The following is a 23,774-nucleotide window of genomic DNA, read 5'->3' as shown; positions in this document are numbered from 1 at the left end:
GGCTTTCTCTCTTCATTAAATTGTAATAATGGACACTGTTTTTGTCTTTGCGGTGTATACTGGGCGTGGTCAGCTTAATGCAGCTAATGATCTCTACCTACCGACCTCTCGCGGCTACAATACCGCGAAGCCTACCGTAATACAAAAAATATTCCTTAATTTCATAATCATTCGAAAAATCTAAAAACGTCTTGACGTGCAAAAAACGACTGATTTTTATCGGAGTCACATTAGCGCCTAAATCACGATTTTCATCAACACTAAGTTTTTCAAAGTTACTTAAATTATGTAGAAGAACTAGCTTGTTTTCGGAAACGTTTTCACGTAGTTAAATGTGCTACTAGACATGCGATTTCACAATTATCGAGAACGCTCAAGGGTGACAACAATATAAAGTAGTTCACAAAATCAAGAACAGATTATATCTTACGTACTTAATTACCTTAGGTAGAGCTTGGTATGTAGGTACCTATCTAACTTTATCTCTGCCTATGCCTCTACGGCGTGGAACACGCTGGTAGAGTGCGTCATACCCTCATATTAGAGATCAGAGACGACCAGTCACCGCCGATTGTTTTACAGAAAATGGTCGTCAGTACAGAGTCATGTCCTACAAAAATGTCATGTCGCTAAAGAAGGCTGCGGAAAGTGATAAGTAAAACACAATAAAAAGTGTGGGAGAGCCATGCTTCGGCACGAATGGGCCGGCTCGACCAGAGTGATACCACGGCCTCACAGAAAACCGACGTGAAACAACGCTTGCGGTGTGTGAGTGAGGTTACCGGAGGCCAATTCCCCCTTCCCAATCTTCCCCATCCCCATTCCCGAACAACAACCCTTAAATTCCTAACTCCCAAAAGCCGGTAACGCACTTGTAAAGCCTCTGGTGTTTCAAGTGTCCATGGGCGGCGGCGATTGCTTACCATCAGGTAATACGTCTGCTCGATTACGATTATGTCTCATAATAACCTTCAAGGTGTGGCTTGATTTTTTTAATCAAAGAATTTCCAAAATAAAAAACAAGTAATCACAACTCCTCTAGGTACCTACCTCAGGCGCAGCAGCTTCTATGCAACATTACACGAACGAATATCTATGATTTCATAATATCCGTTGATAAGTTGATAAGCCATAGAGCGCCACCTAGTTCGTAAGTAGGTACCCAGGTTACTTATTAAGGGTAGTTTAGGTTAATTAGTTAACGGCTTCCCTCGACCCATTAGGACAAGTTACAATTCAATACTTGTTTCAAGTAGCAGATCCTTGATGGATCTAGCGACTGGCGCTTTGGAAATAAAAGTTCAATATTGCTGGTCCGTGCTCATAGCTTAGCTACGCTTGTAGATCAACCAGGCAGCTTATTAGTTACGTATTTTTATGATATTACTTATTTTTATTAAGATGTAATGTATAGTAACTATGAATACCGAGATCGAGATGGAGAACCATTGTGACACCCTCTACCTCTATCAGGGATCATAGGGACCTTACATCACGTAAGTTACGAATATCGATGTTCTTAATATTTTTTATTTGTTATTTCTGGTTAAGTTCGTTAGTTCAAAAGTACTTGTAAATGTTCAATAACATTAAATCATACTTTAATAAACATTGGCAATACAATAAAATGCCAAACCAACTTGATTATGATATTAACTCCGACAATCGAACAGTCTAATGTTGCAATAAATTACATTTATTGCTATAACAGCTTCCAATCTGGGCATAAAACCCTTTCATGAAACTCCCAAACCCGAATAGGGCAAACTTTACCGACTATAGGCATTATAGGTACTTTATAAAGGAAAACAAAATATATGTTTTTATTTACACATTTATTACAATTGCATACAACAGTACACAGTATAAACAGGTCTATTATAATATTTATACATTTATATACATTTACGACCTGGCCCGAGACCATGAGGCTAAAAGGAATGTATGAAAACTAAAGTATTTACTTAGAAAAATCTAAAATTGGGAATAACAAAAATGTTTTTCGATAAAATTAGGGGTTGACTAGTGTTAGACGCGCAGACATACATCGGATTACTTTATAAATGCTTCGTCTGTACATTACAATCTCTTTGAACTCGATGCATAACGCCCCATCGGCCAGGTGCCAGGCTTTAATACTAAATGCCACGATAACACGATAAATGTGAAGTACATCTCTACTGAAGGCATCCATTTTATTGAGTAGCCTCTTCTATCACAAACATGCCAATATCCTACTTATAATATCAGTCGAAAATCCGACAGCTTGCTACACATCGCTCCTACACGAGGACATAAAAACATTATCGAGAATTGTATCATTTGATTTCAAATACAAGTAAATGTAAACGTGTTACTATAAGTACATACATCTAAAAATCGCGTGCCAGTGCCGTAAAATACAATTACATTATTACGAAATGTACGTACAGACACAATCTAATCACTTTGCTTGGTTAACATTAGAATAACAGTTATTCGAAGTCATAACAATAAGGCCCGTTGGCCAATACACGCGACCATAAATTAGTATCTCAATAACTTAGTACATAAATTCATGAAGTTCCTCATCTTACATATTTTATAAAATAATTCTCAATCAGCAAGCGCATGTTAACGGGCTCATATTAAGAAAATAATAAATTGAACTACTTTCATTAAAATTATATTGTAAAATACGAATTTCATCGACTTATAGTCATTAGTCAATGCTAAGCATTAAATAATTGTAAGCAAAGTAGGTACACAGTAGGGAACATATTTACATAGTTGCTTAGTATCACAAGGGCGGCGAAGTGTGGCGCGTTCAGTAAGGCCGGCCATTCTGCGGCCTCTCCGGCAGCTTGGGCGGCATGTTCGGCACCGGGCGGCTAGTAACATAAAGCACTTATTAGAATACGCTCGGCACACAAACAAACACAATGCTCGTATTATTTACAGTGATATCTAAATACCTAAGTAATGTACAATGAGAGTTCGACAAATAAAGAAGACGTACAAAGGGGAAATTATTTTTTTAGTTTAACGCAGACACATTCACAAGCACAAAGCTAATCCGAACCTTAATGAATTATACGCAATGCCATGCAACCACCGTCCGCAGGAGCTTTGTAATTAAACAACAATAACGCCTATTGGGATACAAAAGTTGTTCTATGTTTATGAGTAGCTCAGTCACAATGCTACTTTAAAAAATATATGAGCAAGGATCATACTTCGCTGTATGTACAGGCATACGCTTCAAAAACATGCACCAATTCCTAGAAACGTAACTGAACGCAAGCATATTCCTACAGTCACGGTTCAAGAACAAAGCAAATATTTCAATAAGAAAACATGAACATTCAGTTCTAAAATAGCACAGAAATATGAAAATAAATTACTACAAACATAAATATGGTTTAAGGTGAAGTCTACAAAACAAACAATTCTTATTGAAATATTTCTAACATTATTCAAAATCAGGCTTACCTAATATTACACCTGTAGATAACATAACCTGTTAGTAACATAGCCAATGGGCCAAACTACTGGAATAAATCAAACGTCTTTAGTACACATATAGCATTTAATTACTCTATTTATACAGCATAAGATTAACAATATTCATAAACTATATCAAATCCAACAATCACTGCCTATACCTTTTTCGATGGTACTAACGCTATTAACAAGAGAGAGCAAAACGTTTAATGAACGATTAATTTGGAATTCAGCTATTTGTCGATAGAGCAATGAGTACAACTAGATGTTGCGTTTAAACACTTCATATTTAGGAACTCCGTTTGGCGACGGCGTCGGTCGCGTTGGCCGCATCGCGTACGTCTCATGAAGCTCCCCTCGAGCCACTCAAGTCACTGTGACTTCGTTCCCATACCACAGACATATTCCGTGGTACCACTCTATCATAATTATGTTAAATGTAACGCCGACAACATGATGTCTAGTGTCAATGTTTGCGTTCTGACAACCGCAATAGTTAACGATGAAGTGGATGCATGATGATTCCAAGATTAAAATATCGATAAGCTTTATTTAATATTTTTAATAACGAATTCATATTGTATCATCACCATCAATAAAATGTTCTAATAATTGACCAAAGGTATTGCTAACAGCAACAATATACGAGACAACTGCTTTGGTCTTATCCATTATAAGTACAATAAGTTTACATACAAACTTTAATCGATAGATATATATCGTTACGAGTTCATAAGTTACGTGTTACCAGTGATCACTAAATACCTGATTATACTGACATACGTTGTAAATATACAACAATCAAGCTGGGTACATTTTAGAGTTAATGCATAAACGTTAAATACGCATCGTCGCTACTGGAGACGGGAAGAGAATAGACGAGCGTGTCAAAGTTCTAAACTACTGTAACACCTAGACACTGACGTGAGTACATGTTGCAACGACTGTTCCTACGCAGCTAGTTCTACGCGACATGGTGCGGCAACATCAACAAATATATCTTGTCTTTAAATAGTGTACAAACAACTCTAGCACATTACAAAACAATATGATATGCTCGAAGACTCCCAGCTCACTCCAGGAGCCCGTAATGCCCTCCGCGAAACAACTCAACTACGTAATCCCAATATACACCTATATTAAGCCACTGAATGTAACATTTACAATTAATCGTAACATAAAGTTAATTACATCATAAGTAAGTATAATTAAAGTAATGCGCAATGCGCGGCGCGCGGCGTGCCCGCGCTCCAATGTACGTTTGCATTGTTACATAATATCAAGCGCTGTGAGACAATACTTCCTTCACAGTTAATACTGAACAATTTAGTCATTATAAAATTTACGACGCTATACAAAATTTTATTGTTGTTAATATCTTTGGGTAACAACCCTAATTAAATAATTATAACCTAAATTTCATTACATAAAGCAACATGTTTGCAAGCGTAGATTAGTCTGCAAGTGGTCAACGATTGCATATTACATTAGTTAGGTTATACCTGTTAGTTGCCATTGCAACACTTGCAAACATAATCTCGCTGGTACCGAAATATAATCACTGGAATGTACACAGAATATCTATGCCACGATATTGGTAACATAATATCAATTGCCATAAGAGTATTTCAACATTATTTTTAAATCATCATTATTATAAAATGTGTGATCTCCGTGATTTTGAGCAAAAATAATGTTTGTGATCAATAAAAGAGTTGAATATATTAATAAATTATTAAATACATACAATTATAAACCCTACGGTAACGTTGGTTATGTATCACAAGCAGAGTCGGTGTGCAGCGTACGTGTTACACAGGCACATTGGAATACAAACACAGTCGGACGAGAAGCAATGTAACACAACACTGCAATCTATACCCATGTACAAGAGGTTTAGTTCACACTAAACGTTCAAGCAGTTAAACAGTGTGCTCTGAAAATGCTTGGACAAGTTAACATGTAAAACATTATAAGCAACAGAAAACTTTACGTGATAAAACATCGCTCACAGTCTCGACAATAACTCGTAAACAGTAACTATAACATACATTTCGGTATTCATTTAAGAATGTGTATAAGCGATGTTTTAAAACAAACATTTTAATGCGTATCCATTAATTTACAGAAGTTTTCCATTACATCAAGGAGAAAAGTTACTGATGGACAGACGTCACTTGTAACAAACGTGGTCACTTCGGATAAATTCGCATTTACTTAATCCTAAAACAAAAAGCTACTGGTTCACACATTGTGTGTCATAAGATCATTCATGAAATGAGTAAACCATGTGGTAGATTACTATCAATACTGTCCACATGTGATGTATGCAGGGCAGTGGGAGTAACATTGATATGTCCGTGAGAAGGAATGTCTACACTGATATGTGTTGTCAGGTGATCGGAGACAGCGGCTGGTTGAAGTGACGACGTTTCCTACAAAGTTTGCGTACATGACATAGAGACGTAGAACAACATTGTCTTGTTTACTTGAATCTGGCGAAGGCGGAGCTTAGTTCGTTGATGGCGGCGTTGGTGACGGCCTGGCCGACGGCCTGGTTGACCTGCTGACGCATGTGAGGCGGCATCTGGTTCATCACGCCGGCTACTGAACCCGCTGGCAGTCCACCTCCAGGCCTCCTATATATTTCATCACGAATATTTCCTTTTCAAAAATGATTAAAACAAACACAAAGCAAAAATATGATGGGGATAGATAAAGAATCCTTTGTGCATCCATGAATATGTTTTCTAGTAGAAGGGTACAGCAACAGTCAAATATGAACATTAAACACAAGGAAGAAAGAGACAGAAAGTCCTAAGTGACAATAATATCAAGTTGCTTTAAAGCTGTCACAGCTTCTCTGTAAGACATTTCGGAGTAACGTAACCGCCATAATAATGCAAGTGTTCGTTTAATAAATTAATTATCAAAGTGAACATATACAACTCTTACAGGGTAACTGTGAATGAATCAGTAACATACATCACTAACCAACTACACAATATTAAACTTTATCGAGTATTTTACAAAATTGCTACATTTATATTTCTAGGATAGTAGACATATTTTTTTATTCATCATACTACAGAGCACATATATAGTGATACTTAACTTTGAGTTCCCATTAAGAAGTAGATACACGACCAAAGAATATCAATACGTTTGAACTAATAAAACCACGAGGATCACACAAATTAGTGCCAAAAAGCATGCGGTGCTTCAATATTGTTAACACGTTGCAAAAATGAATCTAAACTATTTATAATAAAACACGTTTTTGTTTATCATACCAAAATAATATCCAAATTAAATCATTGTTAGCCCCTCCTTCAGCTTGTTTCTTATTGTAGTCACACGAATATATTGAAGGTAACTCTTGCGTAGACATTTATTATCATAATAGTATAACGGATACTGTTTACGTAGAATATGTATCGGTCGGCGAGCAGCCTGCACTGTTCGATGAGTACACAACCAGTTTCATCAAAAATATAACATTCAGAAAGTTTATTACACATTATGGAATAAAAATAGACATCTAAATAAAACGTTCAACGTATATTCAAAAGGTTCGTTTAACGAAAGGCTGCCCGCAAAGGATACATAAGCAGAATATAATTTATCTTTAATTTGTATTCTACCAAAAGGTAATAAATTCCACTATTATTTTAATAATTTTATGGAAGCAACATTTTTTTCATACGTATCATAAGTATTGATCATTTACATGACTAATAATAATATTGTATATAACATATGTATAATTTATTTATAAATTTGTCGATATTTGTTAACTTACTACAATCTCGTCACTGATCCAAGGTTCTTAGACGAAAAACAAGAAATGGATCTTAGAGATAAGAAATTATTTTCGGTATGTTCAATATTAAGGTAACGTTACGGTAAACTGGGGCAGTTACACTGATGCCAACGTGTAATAAGTTAACAAGTTCGTAGTTAGTGCCTTACGTCGATACGTAACTTATGTTAGTGAGTTAGTGCGCACGCGCCGGGCCGCTTAGCGCCGCCTGCGAACACATACACACAACTCAGCCTCTCCGGTCATTGGTATTAGTACTACACCCCCACACAAGTTAATGAACACAACCCGGCTGGTTAAATCTATTTCACCCAAACCATTAGTTTTCTGATTATGAAATCTTATTGTAACGTGCACAATTCATAAATAGACTAAGTAATTACGTAAATATATATTAAATATATTGTTATATATCAGTATATATTATAAAGCTCAATATGTGTTTACTGCAAATTATGGCTGTTACATCACCCACACAAATGCCTCCTACAGTACTTGAAGCAAAGCTCACACATCGACAGTGCAGCGGCGACGGGAAGCGCCACTACCATATAGTTAAATACGTCATACTGATGCAAATTACTTCAAATTAGAGAACAGTCATCACGTCCATGGTGAGTGCTCTAATACTCCAAACATATATGTATTGCGACCTACGTAACCCCAGACCATGTACTGTACCGAGCTCTAAAAACAAATGCACAATAGACAGTGAGGATGGACAATCTCCGTATCAAATCTACCAACAGATTTTAAAATGGTTTATATTACATAAAATTGTTATTCCCACTTTTTTATCAATTTCCCACCCTATTTTAGAAAATAAACCTCATTATTTAAACACGTTTACTTTTTAGCTAATTTACGCCAATGCTGGATATAATCGGAGACTACCCAGAACATTAATCAGTAGGTATAACTTTCAAAGTGTACTTACGTGGGCACAAGTGGCGCTGGAAGGCCGGGCTGGCCGGGCGCGGGGCGCACGGAGGGCGGCGGCGGGGCTCCGCCACCAGGGCGCGACGGCAGCGGGGGCGCAGGCCGGCCCGAACCACCGCCAGGGGGAGGCGGCGCGCCACGACCTCCTAGCGAGCCTGAAATATCATCAACTTTATTTAGCTTTCAATAAGCAAAGAAGCAGAAGTGTAACTAAGGCCCTAATCTTCAATGAATCTTAGATCAAACATCACAACAACATACTTGATCTTATAATCTAAGGAACCAAGAAAGGAGGACACGTCATTTCATAGATAAAACAATCTCTTTAGGCCTTGTGACAACATTAGGTCACCTATGATGTGTACTATGAGTATCATTATAATTAGTAAAAATAGATTCTAGCTAGATTATGTTTAGATACCGACAGGATTCAAAAGTTAATTGCTAATCAAAGTTGCTTATACAATGAATATGTAACGGACCTTGCTGCGCAGGCGCAGCTCTGCGTGGTCCGCCAGGGGAGGGCGGCGACAGTCGCGGGTTGGAGTCCAGGCGACTCTCCAACCAGTCGTTCTTCACGGGCGGAGGAACAGGCGTGCTCACTGTTGCCATGGAAACGTCGCCAATGATCCGCAACGCTTCTTTGCAAGCGTGGTACATACGCAACATCTCTTCGCGCTTGAGAGCCTCTTCTGGAGACTCTTCCATCATTTGTGACTGTGAAGAAAAAGTTATTGTTAAAAAACCAGCCCTAATAAATAGAAAGTATTAACTGATGTAAAGCTAATCCTTACTTGATCGCCGGAGGCGTATAGATGTGCAAGCAGCTCTCCGTTAATGAAGTCTTTGGCATTATTGATGATCATCATCATGATGGTCTTGGGTACGAGATCTCGCGTCGTCTTCGTCACGATGCGCATGTACGAGTCGACCAGGTTCCTGATGGTCTCCACCTGCCGCTCGAGCTGAGGGTCCATGCTGCTTGTGCCTGTGCTGTCCGAACTCTGCAAACAGATAAGTTCTTCATGCAATACTACGGTTCATTTGAACTCTTACATTTTCATCTTGAGCGTCAAAAGGACAACACAACGGCGATCATCGTCAAAATCATGATAAAATGTTACCAAATCCCATGTTTGATAATTTTTAGCCAAATTCAAACGACGAAAAAGAATTTTTGCCAACCAATTTTGCTGATGTTTTACCTTCAGAAGCAGAGTTCCCTCCACATGACAATCTTTAATACAATAATAAAAATCTACAGCATTGTACATTGTTTCTAACGCATCAAATTCCAAGCTTGATAGCTTAAAAAACAGTAATTTGCTACGGATAAAGGTGAATAAATAATCGGTTGTTATTGTAGCTAGATTGTTCATTGCAGATGATTGAAGCGAGGCCGAGAGAGATACATGAGACGAGGCGTAGTACGGCTTTGCCAATCAATACGAGTAATCGAGAATATTAAAGTAAATCGTAGCACTCCAAACGAGACTAATTAGTATCGAAATAGACTTCAAAGAGCATGCAGAAAAAGGTAATAGAAAAGGAATTCTGGACTATTTCTTCTGAAAAGAACGTAATTGCAGAAATTGATCCAAAATCCGAGAGGAATAGAAAAGGTTCTATGCAGAATAATACCTTCTTACATTGTACAGATGGACCAACATAATATTAATAAATAAAGTGCTATAAAAAAGTTGATGTTTTTAGCAGTTCCTGGGATATCAGACTTGTAAATATGAGTATGCTACAATAAAACTTACTTTGACAGCAATTTCTTAGTAGTTTTTGCTTCATCTAATTATATTTAAACAACGCAATTAATAAGGCATGCCTAATCTTCCTACTTCATTAATGATGCACTGTTTTTATAGTTGATATAAAGCATATTTTGTAACGGCATGCTTTACCTAAAACGACTACGAGCAGTGTTAGTATAGGGAGTTAAAAATAAACAAGACTCACTAAGGGCAATAATTAATAGCTACGAAAAATCAACCGACATTTTGCTTAGATTTGATGAAGTGCTTCACAATACAGTACTCACCCAGCAACGCCCCGCCCACAATACTTGACGAACCAATTAAATTGGCGCTAGGAACAACATTCACAACCAAATGACCAATACCAAGGCGATCCCTCAGGTTCACTTTGCAATTATTACTCTGAGCATAATTTGTAAGTTAATAATTGCACATGCAACAATTGTTTATGATACAAATTGCTCTACCGCCTAGAATCGCACATCACCCTTATAAACAGTTCAAAAATCCAGCAAACAAGCTTTAAAATACGAGTCACTTACTCTTTTATTTTTTTTTCCACCCATACCACTGGAAGGCGGAAAAAACTAAAAAATAAAAAAACATAAACATGCTAAAACAAAACTGAAATAAATTTCCACAATACATATCTTGAAAATTAATATAACGAAAGGGAAACTGTTTGTATACTTGCAAATACGCTCAAACAAACGAAGCACGACATTCAGGTGTTACTCCTACTGGTATAAACAGATGTGGCACGTTGTTGTTATGTAGTTACATACAGTTTGTTAGAGTGGGTGGCGCAACTTATGACGATGAAGTGCACGTGACACTACCAAATGACAAAACAGCACTCTACACGTCTCATGCTACATCGGCTGCAATGTATTTCAAGAAAGTATTTACAATACCACCGTTTAAAACAATGGTTACTACAATATATTACTTCAGTTAGTTATTCTTGATCCACATCGGGGGAGTGTTAATGTGCGACCACCGTGTTCAGTGTGATCTATGTACTTGTGTAATGTTTCGTAAGCCTGTATAAACAAACCTCGGTTCCTTCACTCTGAATAGCATGGCAAAACAACAGATTTTATAACATAAAATCGAAATATTATATATTTAAATATATAGTTAAATTCACATTTTAATAAACACCATTGATATTATAAAGCCATATATTAAGGAAATAAGCTCAAAGTAAAGATAAGTTATGTCTGCAATAGTTTAAAGGTGGGGGAGATATAAAGGGGAAAAGAAAGATTGGAATAAGACAGGCAGTAAGTAATAATATTGTAAATGAAAAGTGTGGTTACCTCGTCTCCATTGGCTGCTTCGGAGGTCTTCTCTGGGTAGACTCCGGCGCGAAGGAACGAAGCCTTCCACGAGTCGACGTCATCTTGTGTCTCACACGACAACTCAAGTTGTTTGTAATCCTGGAAAGTGTAACAAAAGAGTATCAGCACCAATCTATCGTAACCAAAGTGCTCAAACTGTATGCTAAAAAGATCTGTTTCTGTTATTACCGTACCTTGTACACGTTCCTGCCCTCTGGGTTGAAGAGTGCGAACATGTGTCGGCGCGACATGAAGCCTTGCTCCAGGTCCCTCAATTTCAGTCCATCTAGGGGCAGCATGTACTTCTTCTCTCGCTCCTCTTCGTCTTTGAACCAGGAGATGCTCTCAGCAGTCAGTACGAACCAGTAATCTTTGGAACCTCCTGAAGAGAAGATTATGAACCATTACAATTTTGTTGCAAGAAACACAACAGAAACAAAAAAAAATCAGTAAGGAAATATAAGTACCAAAGACATAAAACCTTTTTCAATATCTTACCTTTCATTATACCCAAGTTGTGGATGCACATGTACCCTTTCCTGATGACTTGGTTACCTAACGCGCGATGTCCTGACTTTGTTGAATTCTCAGACTGATTTTGAGCACTGTAACATTAAATGTAAGAGAAACTAAACTTACAGTTACGTTTAATGTTTATTTCATGTTTTCCTAAGTTTTAATCCATTTTCCACAAGTTTAATTTGTACATACAGACAACATTCATCATACATGTAGATATTATTTGCCAATATCCATAGTTACTTACTTGGCAAATCCAATGAAGTCCTCGTGGTTGGTGTTCATGTAGGCGAGCTCGCAGTCGATGAGCAGCACCAGTTGGTCCTTGCACATTTGTTCGCGAGAACGAACGTAAGACATGATAATGCGCTCCGTCTCCTCACGCAACCTCGGGTACCGGGACATCTGGAAAAATAATCAATTGTAATCAGTAAAAGAAAATTCAGCTAGGACTATATTTCATGCATAACCAGATTGTATCATAATAAGTGACACTCTATGTAATGTGTAAAGTTGCTACTACTTAAAGAACATAAAACTTGAACTGAAACTTTTATTTCATGGTGGTCTTGGGATAAATTATAAATATATGTATGAATGGCTAGACCAGCCTATAGAAATCACCGAAAACGTCATATCTAGGGCTCAAAATATAACTCCCTCCACTTACCCTTTCAGTGCAAATGCGAACAACATTGGACAGTTCAGCCACGACGAGATCAACGCATTTCAGACTGGGCTCCTTGAGTCGCGCGATTTGTTTCTTTACAATAGCCTCGAACGCCATGTCGGGAGTGAACAAGCCCACCTGAGAACCACACACAAATCATTAGACACGATAATATATTTTTATAATGTCTTATAATATAGTGTCAATCTAGAGGTTAATCGTTATGATGGTGGATGCATGACACTTACCCTAATACCGTGAATATTCCTAATAGCGAAAGCGATCTCCCTACGCAGTTCCTTCTCATCGAATTCCATTTTGACAATCTCGAAGGGGAATCGTTCGTGGAACAACCGATTGATTTTTGCACCGCCCGATAGTTCGTTTGTGTTGATCTGTGCAGAGCCAGAACCTTCAATTGTGCGTTCAAAGTCTGTTTGCAACTGCTGGATCATTCTGTAATAAATATTCGTAACTTTAGTTTTTGGACTCCTAATTTAATTAAAAACCCGTACCCCTTATATTGGAATCTGGTCCTTATAACCACTGTTATAAAGTTCATTTACTTACTGCAACATAGCCTTAGTCTTGATGGAAGGATCATCAGGTCTGAAATGTTTGTACTGGTCGACATCTTTCTCGAGTGTGAGCAGTTGTTTCTGCAGCTTGTCTCGAAGGCCGGGGAGGGTATCCCTGATGTGATTGGTCAGTTGCTGGTTCAGTACACGCTGCAGGTACGGGGTACCAAGTCGGTCCGCCAAATGTCGGTATGATGGGTGGCTGTAATAAAATAAAAATTACAATCTTCATCACTGGCATAACCTAAAGAGCACAACTGCTGATCCTCGTAAAATGCTTTAGCTTTAATCTAATTAATGCATGTGGTTATACGCCAGTTAAAAGAGAGTACGTACTCCTAAGTCCTTCATCATTTCCTATTAAATCCTTTCAGTTAGATAAAAATTTCGTACGGAAGACAACGACGAATCGACACAATTTTTTCGTTCAAGGAGAAAAGGATATCGAAATATATAATTATACTCAAACGTCGCCTTGTATCATTAAACGACTCAACTAAGCACTCTCGTTTATCAATGTTTACATAACAATTATTTTGGATACCTATATCCTTCATCGGCCTTACTATTATCGATCATTTGTTTGATAATGTTTTTTCTATTAGTCATACAATGCATCATACATAACGTAAGACAATATACTAAAGAAACTTTTTTAGTTTACTAAGCCGATAATATAATAGTGGTTATCTTCTCTCGCAAATTACAAATGCAATCGACGTAGGAAAGTAGGTCAACCCGATAGTCGAGAGCGACCTATATGTCTATGTCAGATATACCTATGTTGCAACTCCTCGTACGAGTATACAAGTACCTCTTGGTTAGCCCAACGTCGTTGTTTACACTCGAATTCGATGTATTCATTACCCATACGTCATTGAGGAAAATATGACTCATTACGGCCAATTCCTAATAATAATAATAACACTGTGATTTCTACTTAATTGACAACTGTGGTTGTTCGCACTATGAATAAGATTAAAATTAATATTACCATAAATGTAGAACGATTAGTTTTAACCTCATCACACACACGCAATTCCATAGAAAGTTCCTTGTTTGGTGACTACCTCAAAATTCGTTTGTAGTGACAAATACATACCTAAGGAAAAATTTCCTCTCGGCCGCCAAGGCAGCGGTGATGTCTTTGCGGCCATCAATGTCTTTCTGTGATCGGTTGACGACACCGATGTAACCGCGTCGGAGAGGCAACAGTTTGTTCTCGAGCACATCTCGTGCATCGGTGCCTTCATCCATCAAATCCAACTTCGTAATCACACCGATCGTACGAAGACCTGCAGTTAGACCAACATAATTATTTTTAGCATAAATATTTGCGTTCCTCAAATTCTTAGACTGCGGGCTTAGCGAGCTGATATAATACCTAAAATTGTACTTCGCTGCTGTTATAAAAAGCATAGTACAATGAAAAGTTGAATGAACTTCACAGAACTGCAGGAGTTTCATATTTTGTTCGTTTTAAAATGTAGGTACTTATTTGGCTAATGCACATGAGTCACCGACAAAATAACCGAGTAGACTACCTATAATTCCTGCATGTACTTATCCGAAGTGCAGACATCATTACATAGAAGTCAATCATCGTCATATTCGTCATACGTATTCAGCTGTAGTTGGTGTTTTAAGTTTACTAAACAATGACTCATATGATTGCAATTTTAGTATTAATATAAGTGAACTAGCCTTGAGGGTCGACTTCTTTTGCAAGTTTCAAGGCATCGCTGTTGGCCAAATCTGTGTTAGCTGGAGTGACGGCGAGGATGAGGCAGGATTCGCGTCTGATGAACTGGAAGATCATTCCTTTGATCTGTTGTTCGATATCTACCGGCTGGTCACCAATAGGCACCTTAGTCAGACCCGGCAAATCAATCAGGGTCAAGTTGAGCACTGGAAAATAAAATTACACACGTTTTCAATGAATACATTTTCTTTTTAGCTGTTCTTTATCCTGAAATTGTGTACCTACGTAAAGTTAATTACTTATATGGAAAACCGCAAAGACGCATTGTGAATGTCCCTACAGTAGAATATAATGTACAGCATTAAAGTTCACTGGCAGAAAGCATGACATAGATGGTTACTCAGCGTAAATCGACCTATAAACCCGCTGTCCGTACCAAAATATTTCTTCTTGCTTATTCTTTAATAAATAGTGAGTACGTTGCATACGTTAGCAGGCGCGAAATGTTGTTATTAATGAATAACACAAGGTCATTGTTATCGCGTAATAATAAGCATTGCTGTTTAACAACAAAATCAAATGTTTTCAATAATACACAGATAAACAATTTGTAGCTTATTGACTTTGATAAAAAGTCATGAACCCTTAACTGAAAATGTTGTTTCAGTATTTCTACAGTACATTTAACTTTTGTATTCTTCATGGCACGGCATTTTGTAGCGTCAAATTTTATAACGCATTTTGCATCTAAGTAGTGTATATGAAGAGTAAGATAAACATATGATGAGAGCTGTAACGATCAGCAAAATAGATAATATTGTATTGCATGATAATGATAGATAAGGAAAGATTTATGCTGTGTATATTTGATAGTTTCAGGGAAACTTGACAATCGTCATGTCAACCAAGGGTAATGACAGACACTTAGTCAACATGCATAATACAACTCTTCATAAAGGTCCTATTTCATTGGGACACCATGGTCGCACGATCAGTCGCGCCACCATAGTCTATTTCTATTCAGAGAAACACCAAAACAGACTCTATAGTTGATTTGGTCGCCGATAGTAGATTGGTTGCGCATCCAGGTGAAATACCCTCTGCATACAATTCGTGGAGATGGACCTAATGAAATTGGGCTATAAGTCTAGTCTCTTAGTGGCATAGTTGTGTTCACACACGTGCAAGTGCATATATTTTACAAGTGCATATACTTCAAATTTAATGGCGTAGTAGGTATAACTCGTGTCTCCTATGTACTACAATTTTACCTAAACATATTCCTATGTACTTCAAATCTATAAATGTGTTCACATAAATAAATAAATAAATATTCTATGCGTTCATGCATTTTATAGATAATGCTCGCCATGCAATAGGTATGTGTGCATAATGTGATTATCACTGCTTTATTGGAAAATTATGTTGCTACTGTAATTATTACTCGTGTTTTGTAGGTTTATAGGCAAGAATATATTAGAGAAGGAAGTCACTAGCTTGAGGATATTGTCAAATAGAGAATACTACAGAATACTACTAGAGGGCCTTATTAAAAAATCCTTTTCTTCGTTTAATATTTGATAGTTTTATATCATAGTTAATCTAAATTCCCGTCTAAAAACCCTTTAAATTAGTCCTTTGTAGAGACTTTATATCGATGAAGAACCACTAGGCATTAAAGAAGCATTAGTTATGTAGGTCATTGTCAAACTACGTATGGAATATCAAGTGAGCAATGTTTTAATAGAGATTGCATAATTAAGACGACTACACATGCATCACTACTACGTAGGTATATTGCAAAACATTAGTTCAGCGTATTTTTCTTATGGAGTGGAAGAAATATCTATTCCGCTAGTCACTAGTATAATAAAATTTAATGAAATATTCATGGGTGAACTTATGAATGAATGTTCAGTTATTATTCAGCCAGTAAACATAAAAACATACTTCCATATACTGTAAATTGATAAGGGTGTGTCACATAACATTATCAATTAAGCGGCCATTGTCTTATCTAAAGGACGATTAACACTGACTCATTTATTTATGACCAAGAGAAATCTTTGTCATACATCGGGTTCACATAGTACATTTTTACGAGATTAAAAAGGAGATAACATTTTGCTATCGACATACAGTTTTATCGATATATTCTTGGGGAATCTTTCATATCTGTGACACATGATAAATCGGTCCAAGACCCATCGATTGTATGAATAAGATAGAAATCTACATAGAATAATTTGTATGAAACTAAGCTTCAATGAACTGAAAATAATTGTCGTATTTTCGTTAAAACGAGTACGTATCGCAATAAAAGTAGTTATCTATTTGTAACTGCGCCACACAAGAACCAATGTACTATTAGATACCCATTTTGTTAAGTGGGATCTTATTCAGCTCTGTCAAAGGTGAGCAACGTGGCCTTGCCTTATTGATCTCATGACGCTCCAATACTCCACTCGACTTTAAGATGTTCTTTCAAGAATTTCTGTCGCCACAATACATCTTGATCTTGAGGGCAGAGGCGGTATTAGGCTTTAAAAGAACTTAATATTGTGTGGCGTTTCAGTTTTCTGACGCAAGTGTACTCATCTCAATAAATGCGTAATACCAACAAAATTCATGAATTTTGACCGGCAATGCTCTGCTTTTTCGTCGCTCTGTCGTTATTGCTAGATATGCTATCGAAGTGTCACACATTCGTCGGCCAATGACTTCATAAAATTGACAATCTATAACATTACGCATGCGTGTCGAGATGCTTCCGGTTCCAACCTATTTTCATTTTAGTTTGTCTCCTGATATGTAGAGCACATAATTATGAAGGTGTTATGGTCTCAGATTATGTAATATACGGTTCAGTTAATACTCTTGTCGCTCACGGCTTTAATGGTCCGGAAAGAGGATCAAGCTTACAGCAAATATACACGGTATGACGGACACGGCTGGCCTAAAATGTATTACAAGAGCTAATATTATACCATAAATGTGGATACAACTTACCATTTGGGGAATAAACACGCAGATTAATCGGAACTGGTGATATGCCCTTGTTAGAGCCAGTGATGCGGTCTGTCTCTGCTTCAATCTCCGCACGTACTTCATTGAAATCAACAAACTTCTTTCCTTTGCAATGCAGGAACTCCGCATATTCTACGATAAAAATGAGAAGGTAAATTATTTAGTGACTCATAAATCTACTGGGTATGTAAACTTATGCATACATAAATACGCACACGCATTACAGTATTAGGTATACAAAAAAAAATGTACGGCTTCGTAGCGTGCAAAATACCGGATGAAATCTGGTACAAGTCAAGACAGATGGGCTACCATGTGATCAGTGATCACTAACCATCTGCTCCATTCAATGTGTATTCATTCCAAATCCCAAAATACTATTTAGTTACTATTAAATCGTTAAGAACTTTTTTTTTTAAGTAAACGGCAATCTATTTTTATAACGGCTAAAAGTCATCAGTCATTAAGTACGAATACCACAAAATGTAAGGTCCCGATCATGCGGAACGGAAGGCTAGTGACCTATACGTGACCGGGAAAAAATATCAGAGCCTATCACAGCGTTACATTGGCCAAAACCGGCAATTTATTGTACAACGACGGGGCATCTTAAAACATTAAAACTGTTGAATTTTGACAAACTCATATACAGTAATGGAGTTTATTAGTAAGCCAATTAGTTGTTTTAACATTCGGAATACGGCTGAAGGTTAATGATCATATTTTGCACAATAATGAACTACATCACAGCTTGTTAACGGAGTTTAAAATAACGAAATGAGTGTCTTCTGTAAGACGAAACATTGTTAATTATTATTCTGAAAAAAAATATACCTGTATTTCCATGTATTAGCTGAAGGATCAATGGACGTCGCGTTACTATTCCGGAGCCTCGGGGTAGGAAGTCCCTGAAACAAGAAAAAAATGTAAAAATATGGACTAACTACTAATCTACTGTTTATCACAGAAACCAATACAAAACAATATGATAACTGTTTCTATGAATGATAGGGCTGGTATAGAGTAATTGCTTGTTGTATAGCCATTCGAATTAAATTCCTCCTTCAAAGTTGTTGCTAAGAACCAAAAAACCGAAGACAATTCACATCGAAAATTAAACATGAAGAAGTTGATGTCATCGTAATTTACCCAGATATGATCATAGTTGCCGTGATAAATGACTCATAGAGATGGAATAATAACAGTAATTGTCAAAACAATACACTTGACCAATGACAATAGTTGCTAAAATAGGTATTTGTGTTTTTGTTCTATGCAGTTAATTTGATTTCTTTACTTATATTTACTAAGAGAACATATTAGAAATATTTCAGTACTAATAAAGCCAATGACTTAAGTAACTAAAAAAAGAAAAAAAATCTAAAGAAAGATAGATAAATTGTAATTTTAATATCTTTGAGAATTTTCTAGAATAAACAATTAAAATATAAAATAAACTCAAATTATAATGTGTGTAAACACAATAACAAATGTAGATTACACATAAAGTAACAAAATTGTACTTCTAAAGTATTATTATTTCTAAACATTTAGTTTTTTTAGACAGGACTAATGTCCACAAATGCTACTCAATTTTAAGACACTCTCAAAACTAGTTCTGTCCCTATAAATTCTTTATAAAATGACAGAGATTTTTCAGGTGGGAAAATCATCCAATGACTTCTCTTGCAAGGCGAGAGGGTGTCAGACTCTTACTGACTAAAAACCACCCCGTTCCTACTCCTGCTTGTCGAGCCGGAGCCCCGGTAAACCCACTAGGTAGTCCGCCATAAAAATTACAGAGATAGCATGATATATAAGTACAACTTAAAATTTAGTAGCATTTCAGTATTCGGGCGTAATACTGATAGATGGAGCTTATCAAGATTCTCAGAACATTAATTTGATTTGCTATAATCTGTAGAGTATAATTAGCTATGATAAATTAATGCAAACATTTGAATTACACACTGGTAGTCCACAATAATGAGTTAATTTTCCTCTAAAACTGTATTGTGACATAACATGGTAACTTAACAAAATTAGTTTACCTTGTCAGGTATTTTAAACATAAATATTATTGATGAGTAAAAACAATGAAGACAATAATTATAATCATTACATTATCTGGTTTGTTATTTCTGTTACAATTTTCCTTAAATTCTTGTTTATGGAATCTAAATTTTAGTATGGCAAATAATAAAAACAATATGGCATTTTTTGTGTTAAGGGAAGTATGGTTAAGACACAGTAACTAGAGGCTTTTCTGTTAAGGATGTCAGATATTACATTACATAGTTTCATACTAATTTGAATTCTACTACATTGAATTCCATAATATCATATGTTTTCATTCTTTGAAAAGGTGGGCAGCCAGAAGTATCAAATATAACACAAACAATGACAAGCTTTTATAATGAAAATATTAAAATTTATAAGTTAATTAGGTATACTTTGCCTGAACCAATGATAAGACAATGTATCTAATTACAAAATTTCTGAGATTAATAAGCATTTTTAATCTTTATATTGACTTTTACTAAGCTCCTGAATGCATATACAGATGGGTTTGGCCATTATAGATTTTGTACATATGATTTTGCATGCTTTTATCTGTGGAATCTATTAACTCATTCTACATGTTACAGTGCACCTTCATAAGATGTATTCATCAGTGATGTTATTCGGTAATTCAGAAATTGACTTTTGACACAATATTTTTAAAGAATTATTTTTTATAGTAACCAAATATACACATAAGATATTGAAAGCAGTCATTGTACATTACAATATCTTACAAATAATAAAAATGTGAAAGTTTATGAGTTTGTGTGTATGTTTCTTATTCAATTACATCAAAACAGCTTAAGCGATCGGGATGATATTTGAAACAAGGGTAGACTATGGTTTGGAATAACACATACTACAGACCTTTTAATACATTGAATTTATACCTACTTTTTATCCTAATAGAATGTAGAGGAAAACCACTGACAATTAATATATCGTAATTATGAATACTACCAAATCATTTGAAATTAGAGTTGATTGATTATTCAAAATTTTATCAGGGGACAAAAATCTGCTTATAACCAAAATAATATTAAGTCAGTTATCAGTCTTTAACAAAAATGTAGGACAACCGAGAACTGAATTGAATTTTATACATTAAGTAGAAGTAAAAAGAGGTTTTAGTAATTTCCTATTAGAAAAACCAGTAGCTTATTTGTAGTAATTCTCAATAGACTACAGTGCATTTTAGGTATATTTCTTATCTTTTTCCTTTTCTTTAAGATATCATTACAGTTACTAATAGAGATAAAAGCCAAGTGCTTATGTTCTATAGTAAAATCAGATCCTAATTTATGAATGACAAAAGAAGAAAACTATTGTAAGAAGAATTCTCTCATAACAGATATAATTTTTCTAGTCCTTAGATTATGAATCTCTTTATTTACCAATTTGTGCAGCACTGCCGCACCACTCAATTCAATTTTGATGCCAATATGCCAAATGCCAATGCGAAATACTTGTGTAATTGTTAGATTATTAATTGTATGAAATTATGTAAAATAATTAATTCAAATATAACCCATAAACTCCGAGTCATTTAAACAAGAAAGCTAATGTCAATAATAAAATATTTCACTGGTCTTCAAAATGAGATTATGATTGTAGTTTTTTAGATACAAAAACTATCCGCAAAAGAAACTAATAGTAGTCTCATATCACAAAGGTTTTATTATTGTTGTTTGGGAAGGTTACCTATTGTATGAGTCACCAGATCCAACATTAGTAAATAACTTATTACAGTGAAATCTTATATGATCAGCTGACATACTACAAAGAAGCGAAATGTATGCACCAAGGAAATGAGTTTTCCTGGTGTCCGAACCATACATCGAACCAATAAATCGATTGTCTCTACAATAAACAAAGAAGGTGTTACATACTTCCGACTTCTTCAGTACTGTAAAATTAATTACATAGAACAACACAACTTCCTACGATTCGATATCTTACCTGCCTACAAAGTTTTCTAACACCGAACTCTTTCCTGCGGACTGACCACCCACAACTGCAATTTGGGGAAGATCTAAAGACATGTGCACGCCCATTTGCACAAATGCATCTTGCAATTTGTTTACAATGGGGATTAGCTGCTGCATTCCGAAATTTCCAGCCATTTTTTCTATGATACATTAAACTTTTATCACTCAAAAACACTAATAACACTTGCTCATCATCAATTCATCATCGATAAACTAATTTATTTTTCAATATGGTGGTGGGTGGTTACGTTACGTTTCGATTCAGCTTGATTCAACTACTGTCAAAAAATCACGAAAGCGTATTGGAGTTTCTTTCAAAACATTTTCTATCTCTGTTTGTTCAACGAGGGCCACTATTAAGACATGAGATGGCTATAAATTGTTACTCAATGTTTAGCATCCTAGTCCTAGTCTACCTGTTTATTTCTTTAAATTATTGTGAATCTATTTCTAAATCATCAATACCTATAAAAATATTTAAAGTTTAATAAATTATATCAATAGATTCTTTTAAATTTGCCCTACGCAACCATTGACATTTAAGTATTAGTAAATCAATACTGCTCGACATGCGCACTAAATCTAGGCCAGAATATAAAAATATCTCGACATAATATTTTCGTAGAAGATAACAATGTTTTCTATGAATTAAATGAAATAGATTGAATGCGTAAATTAAACGAAAAGAATAATTAAACGCAAAATGTTTGAAATATTAAGTTGCCAACAGTAAATATAAAATTCCTGCAATAGACATTTTGCTATTATGTTTTGGTTCTGATGTGGTTTTTGAAACACATAACTATTTATCTGTAAAAACTTTGGAACAATATAAATTAAAACTGAATGCTGGATAAACAAATACTCATAAGTAGGTCGTAACTTATCGATTTATTTATGTATTACCCACTATTTTTTGATTGAGCTATACCTGTACTAATTGATTGGTTTTTAATATTAGTACTTTTATTTTTAGTGGTTTTACTTCATAGCTCAAACTTACGTAATACGAAATTTTTATATGTAAAAATCCAAAATAAACTTAGTTTCAAAAGATCATATTTAAAAAATACATTTACTGTAATATTTAAATAGCTTTTTCTTCTCGTTTTACCAAATAAATAAAATTTTAATACATTGAATTTATACGCAGTTAGCCACTTACCTGCCCACAAAGTTTTCTAACACGGAGCTCTTGCCAGCAGACTGTCCACCCACAACTGCTATTTGTGGTAAATCCAACTGCATATGAACACCCAGCTGGGTAAAAGCATCTTGTAATTTGTTGACAATTGGAATCAATTGTTCCATTCCCATATTCCCGGCCATGGCTGCCGGTTTTCTCAAACACCCCTAGTATTATGAGCTTCTCCGCAGATCCTCGCCTACTGATTTTCCTTTCATCAATATGGTGCAAAGTTCTAATGCGCAGGCGTAAATGAAGAAAATTCTACAAGAAGAGATACGTATTTTTACAAGTAACAGTAACAAATAATGGGTTTATAGTTTTTGTGGTATATATTTTTAATAAAATCTTGTAGATCTCTTATAACTTAAAAGAGAAAATAAACAAAATATGTAGAGATCAACTTAATTTTGCATAAAAAGTTTTTCTGAATATTCAAAGAAAAAAGAATAGTTTAGTCGATGTCCCTGTATTAAATGAAAAAAAAAATATTTAGGAAAGTTTTTTTAGATAGGTACCTACTATTAAAGTATCTGAAAGTTATAGAAATGATTTGTATTTTGGACATTTTTTATTGCATTGCTAAAAACTAATAATATACGTGTGTTTGATCCATTTAATGTGAGTAAAAGGTTAAATGTGTTTTTAACTAAAACTTAATGCTTGCTTGTACTCCCAAAATAAAG

At 35.6% G+C, this 23,774-nt stretch overlaps 1 protein-coding gene across 12 annotated transcripts; it reads right to left on the bottom strand.

Annotated features, from left to right (window-relative positions):
• Window positions 1–1,816: 1,816 nt before the first annotated feature.
• On the bottom strand, window positions 1,817–23,303 carry LOC118263130 (dynamin). 12 transcript variants are annotated; one of them, XR_007705790.1, is made up of 18 exons: window positions 23,068–23,303; window positions 18,685–18,758; window positions 17,833–17,982; window positions 14,826–15,029; window positions 14,224–14,416; window positions 13,114–13,323; window positions 12,792–12,999; window positions 12,544–12,681; window positions 12,121–12,278; window positions 11,853–11,959; window positions 11,549–11,736; window positions 11,334–11,453; window positions 11,069–11,083; window positions 9,040–9,249; window positions 8,728–8,962; window positions 8,244–8,400; window positions 3,472–6,122; window positions 1,817–2,870 (listed from the first exon to the last, which is right to left on the bottom strand). XR_007705790.1 is itself a non-coding variant. In XM_035574932.2 (18 exons), the coding sequence occupies exons 1-18, from the start codon at window positions 23,229–23,231 to the stop codon at window positions 2,807–2,809; spliced, it is 2,745 nt and encodes a 914-aa protein (XP_035430825.1). In that variant the 5' UTR covers window positions 23,232–23,303; the 3' UTR covers window positions 1,817–2,806. The 12 variants fall into 12 exon arrangements, 8 of the variants coding, with proteins under 8 accessions (XP_035430825.1, XP_035430823.1, XP_035430824.1 ...); XR_007705789.1 differs by lacking the exons at window positions 11,069–11,083; window positions 23,068–23,303 and adding exons at window positions 10,554–10,598; window positions 21,874–22,178 and having other exon boundaries at window positions 3,472–7,514; XR_007705787.1 differs by lacking the exons at window positions 11,069–11,083; window positions 23,068–23,303 and adding exons at window positions 10,554–10,598; window positions 21,874–22,178.
• Between the last annotated feature and the right edge of the window lie 471 nt (window positions 23,304–23,774).

The sequence above is a fragment of the Spodoptera frugiperda genome, chromosome 12, assembly GCF_023101765.2.
Source record: "Spodoptera frugiperda isolate SF20-4 chromosome 12, AGI-APGP_CSIRO_Sfru_2.0, whole genome shotgun sequence".
Taxonomy (NCBI): domain Eukaryota; kingdom Metazoa; phylum Arthropoda; class Insecta; order Lepidoptera; family Noctuidae; genus Spodoptera; species Spodoptera frugiperda.
Note: the sequence above shows the minus strand (reverse complement) of the source record. Positions and strands in the feature narration are given on the sequence as shown.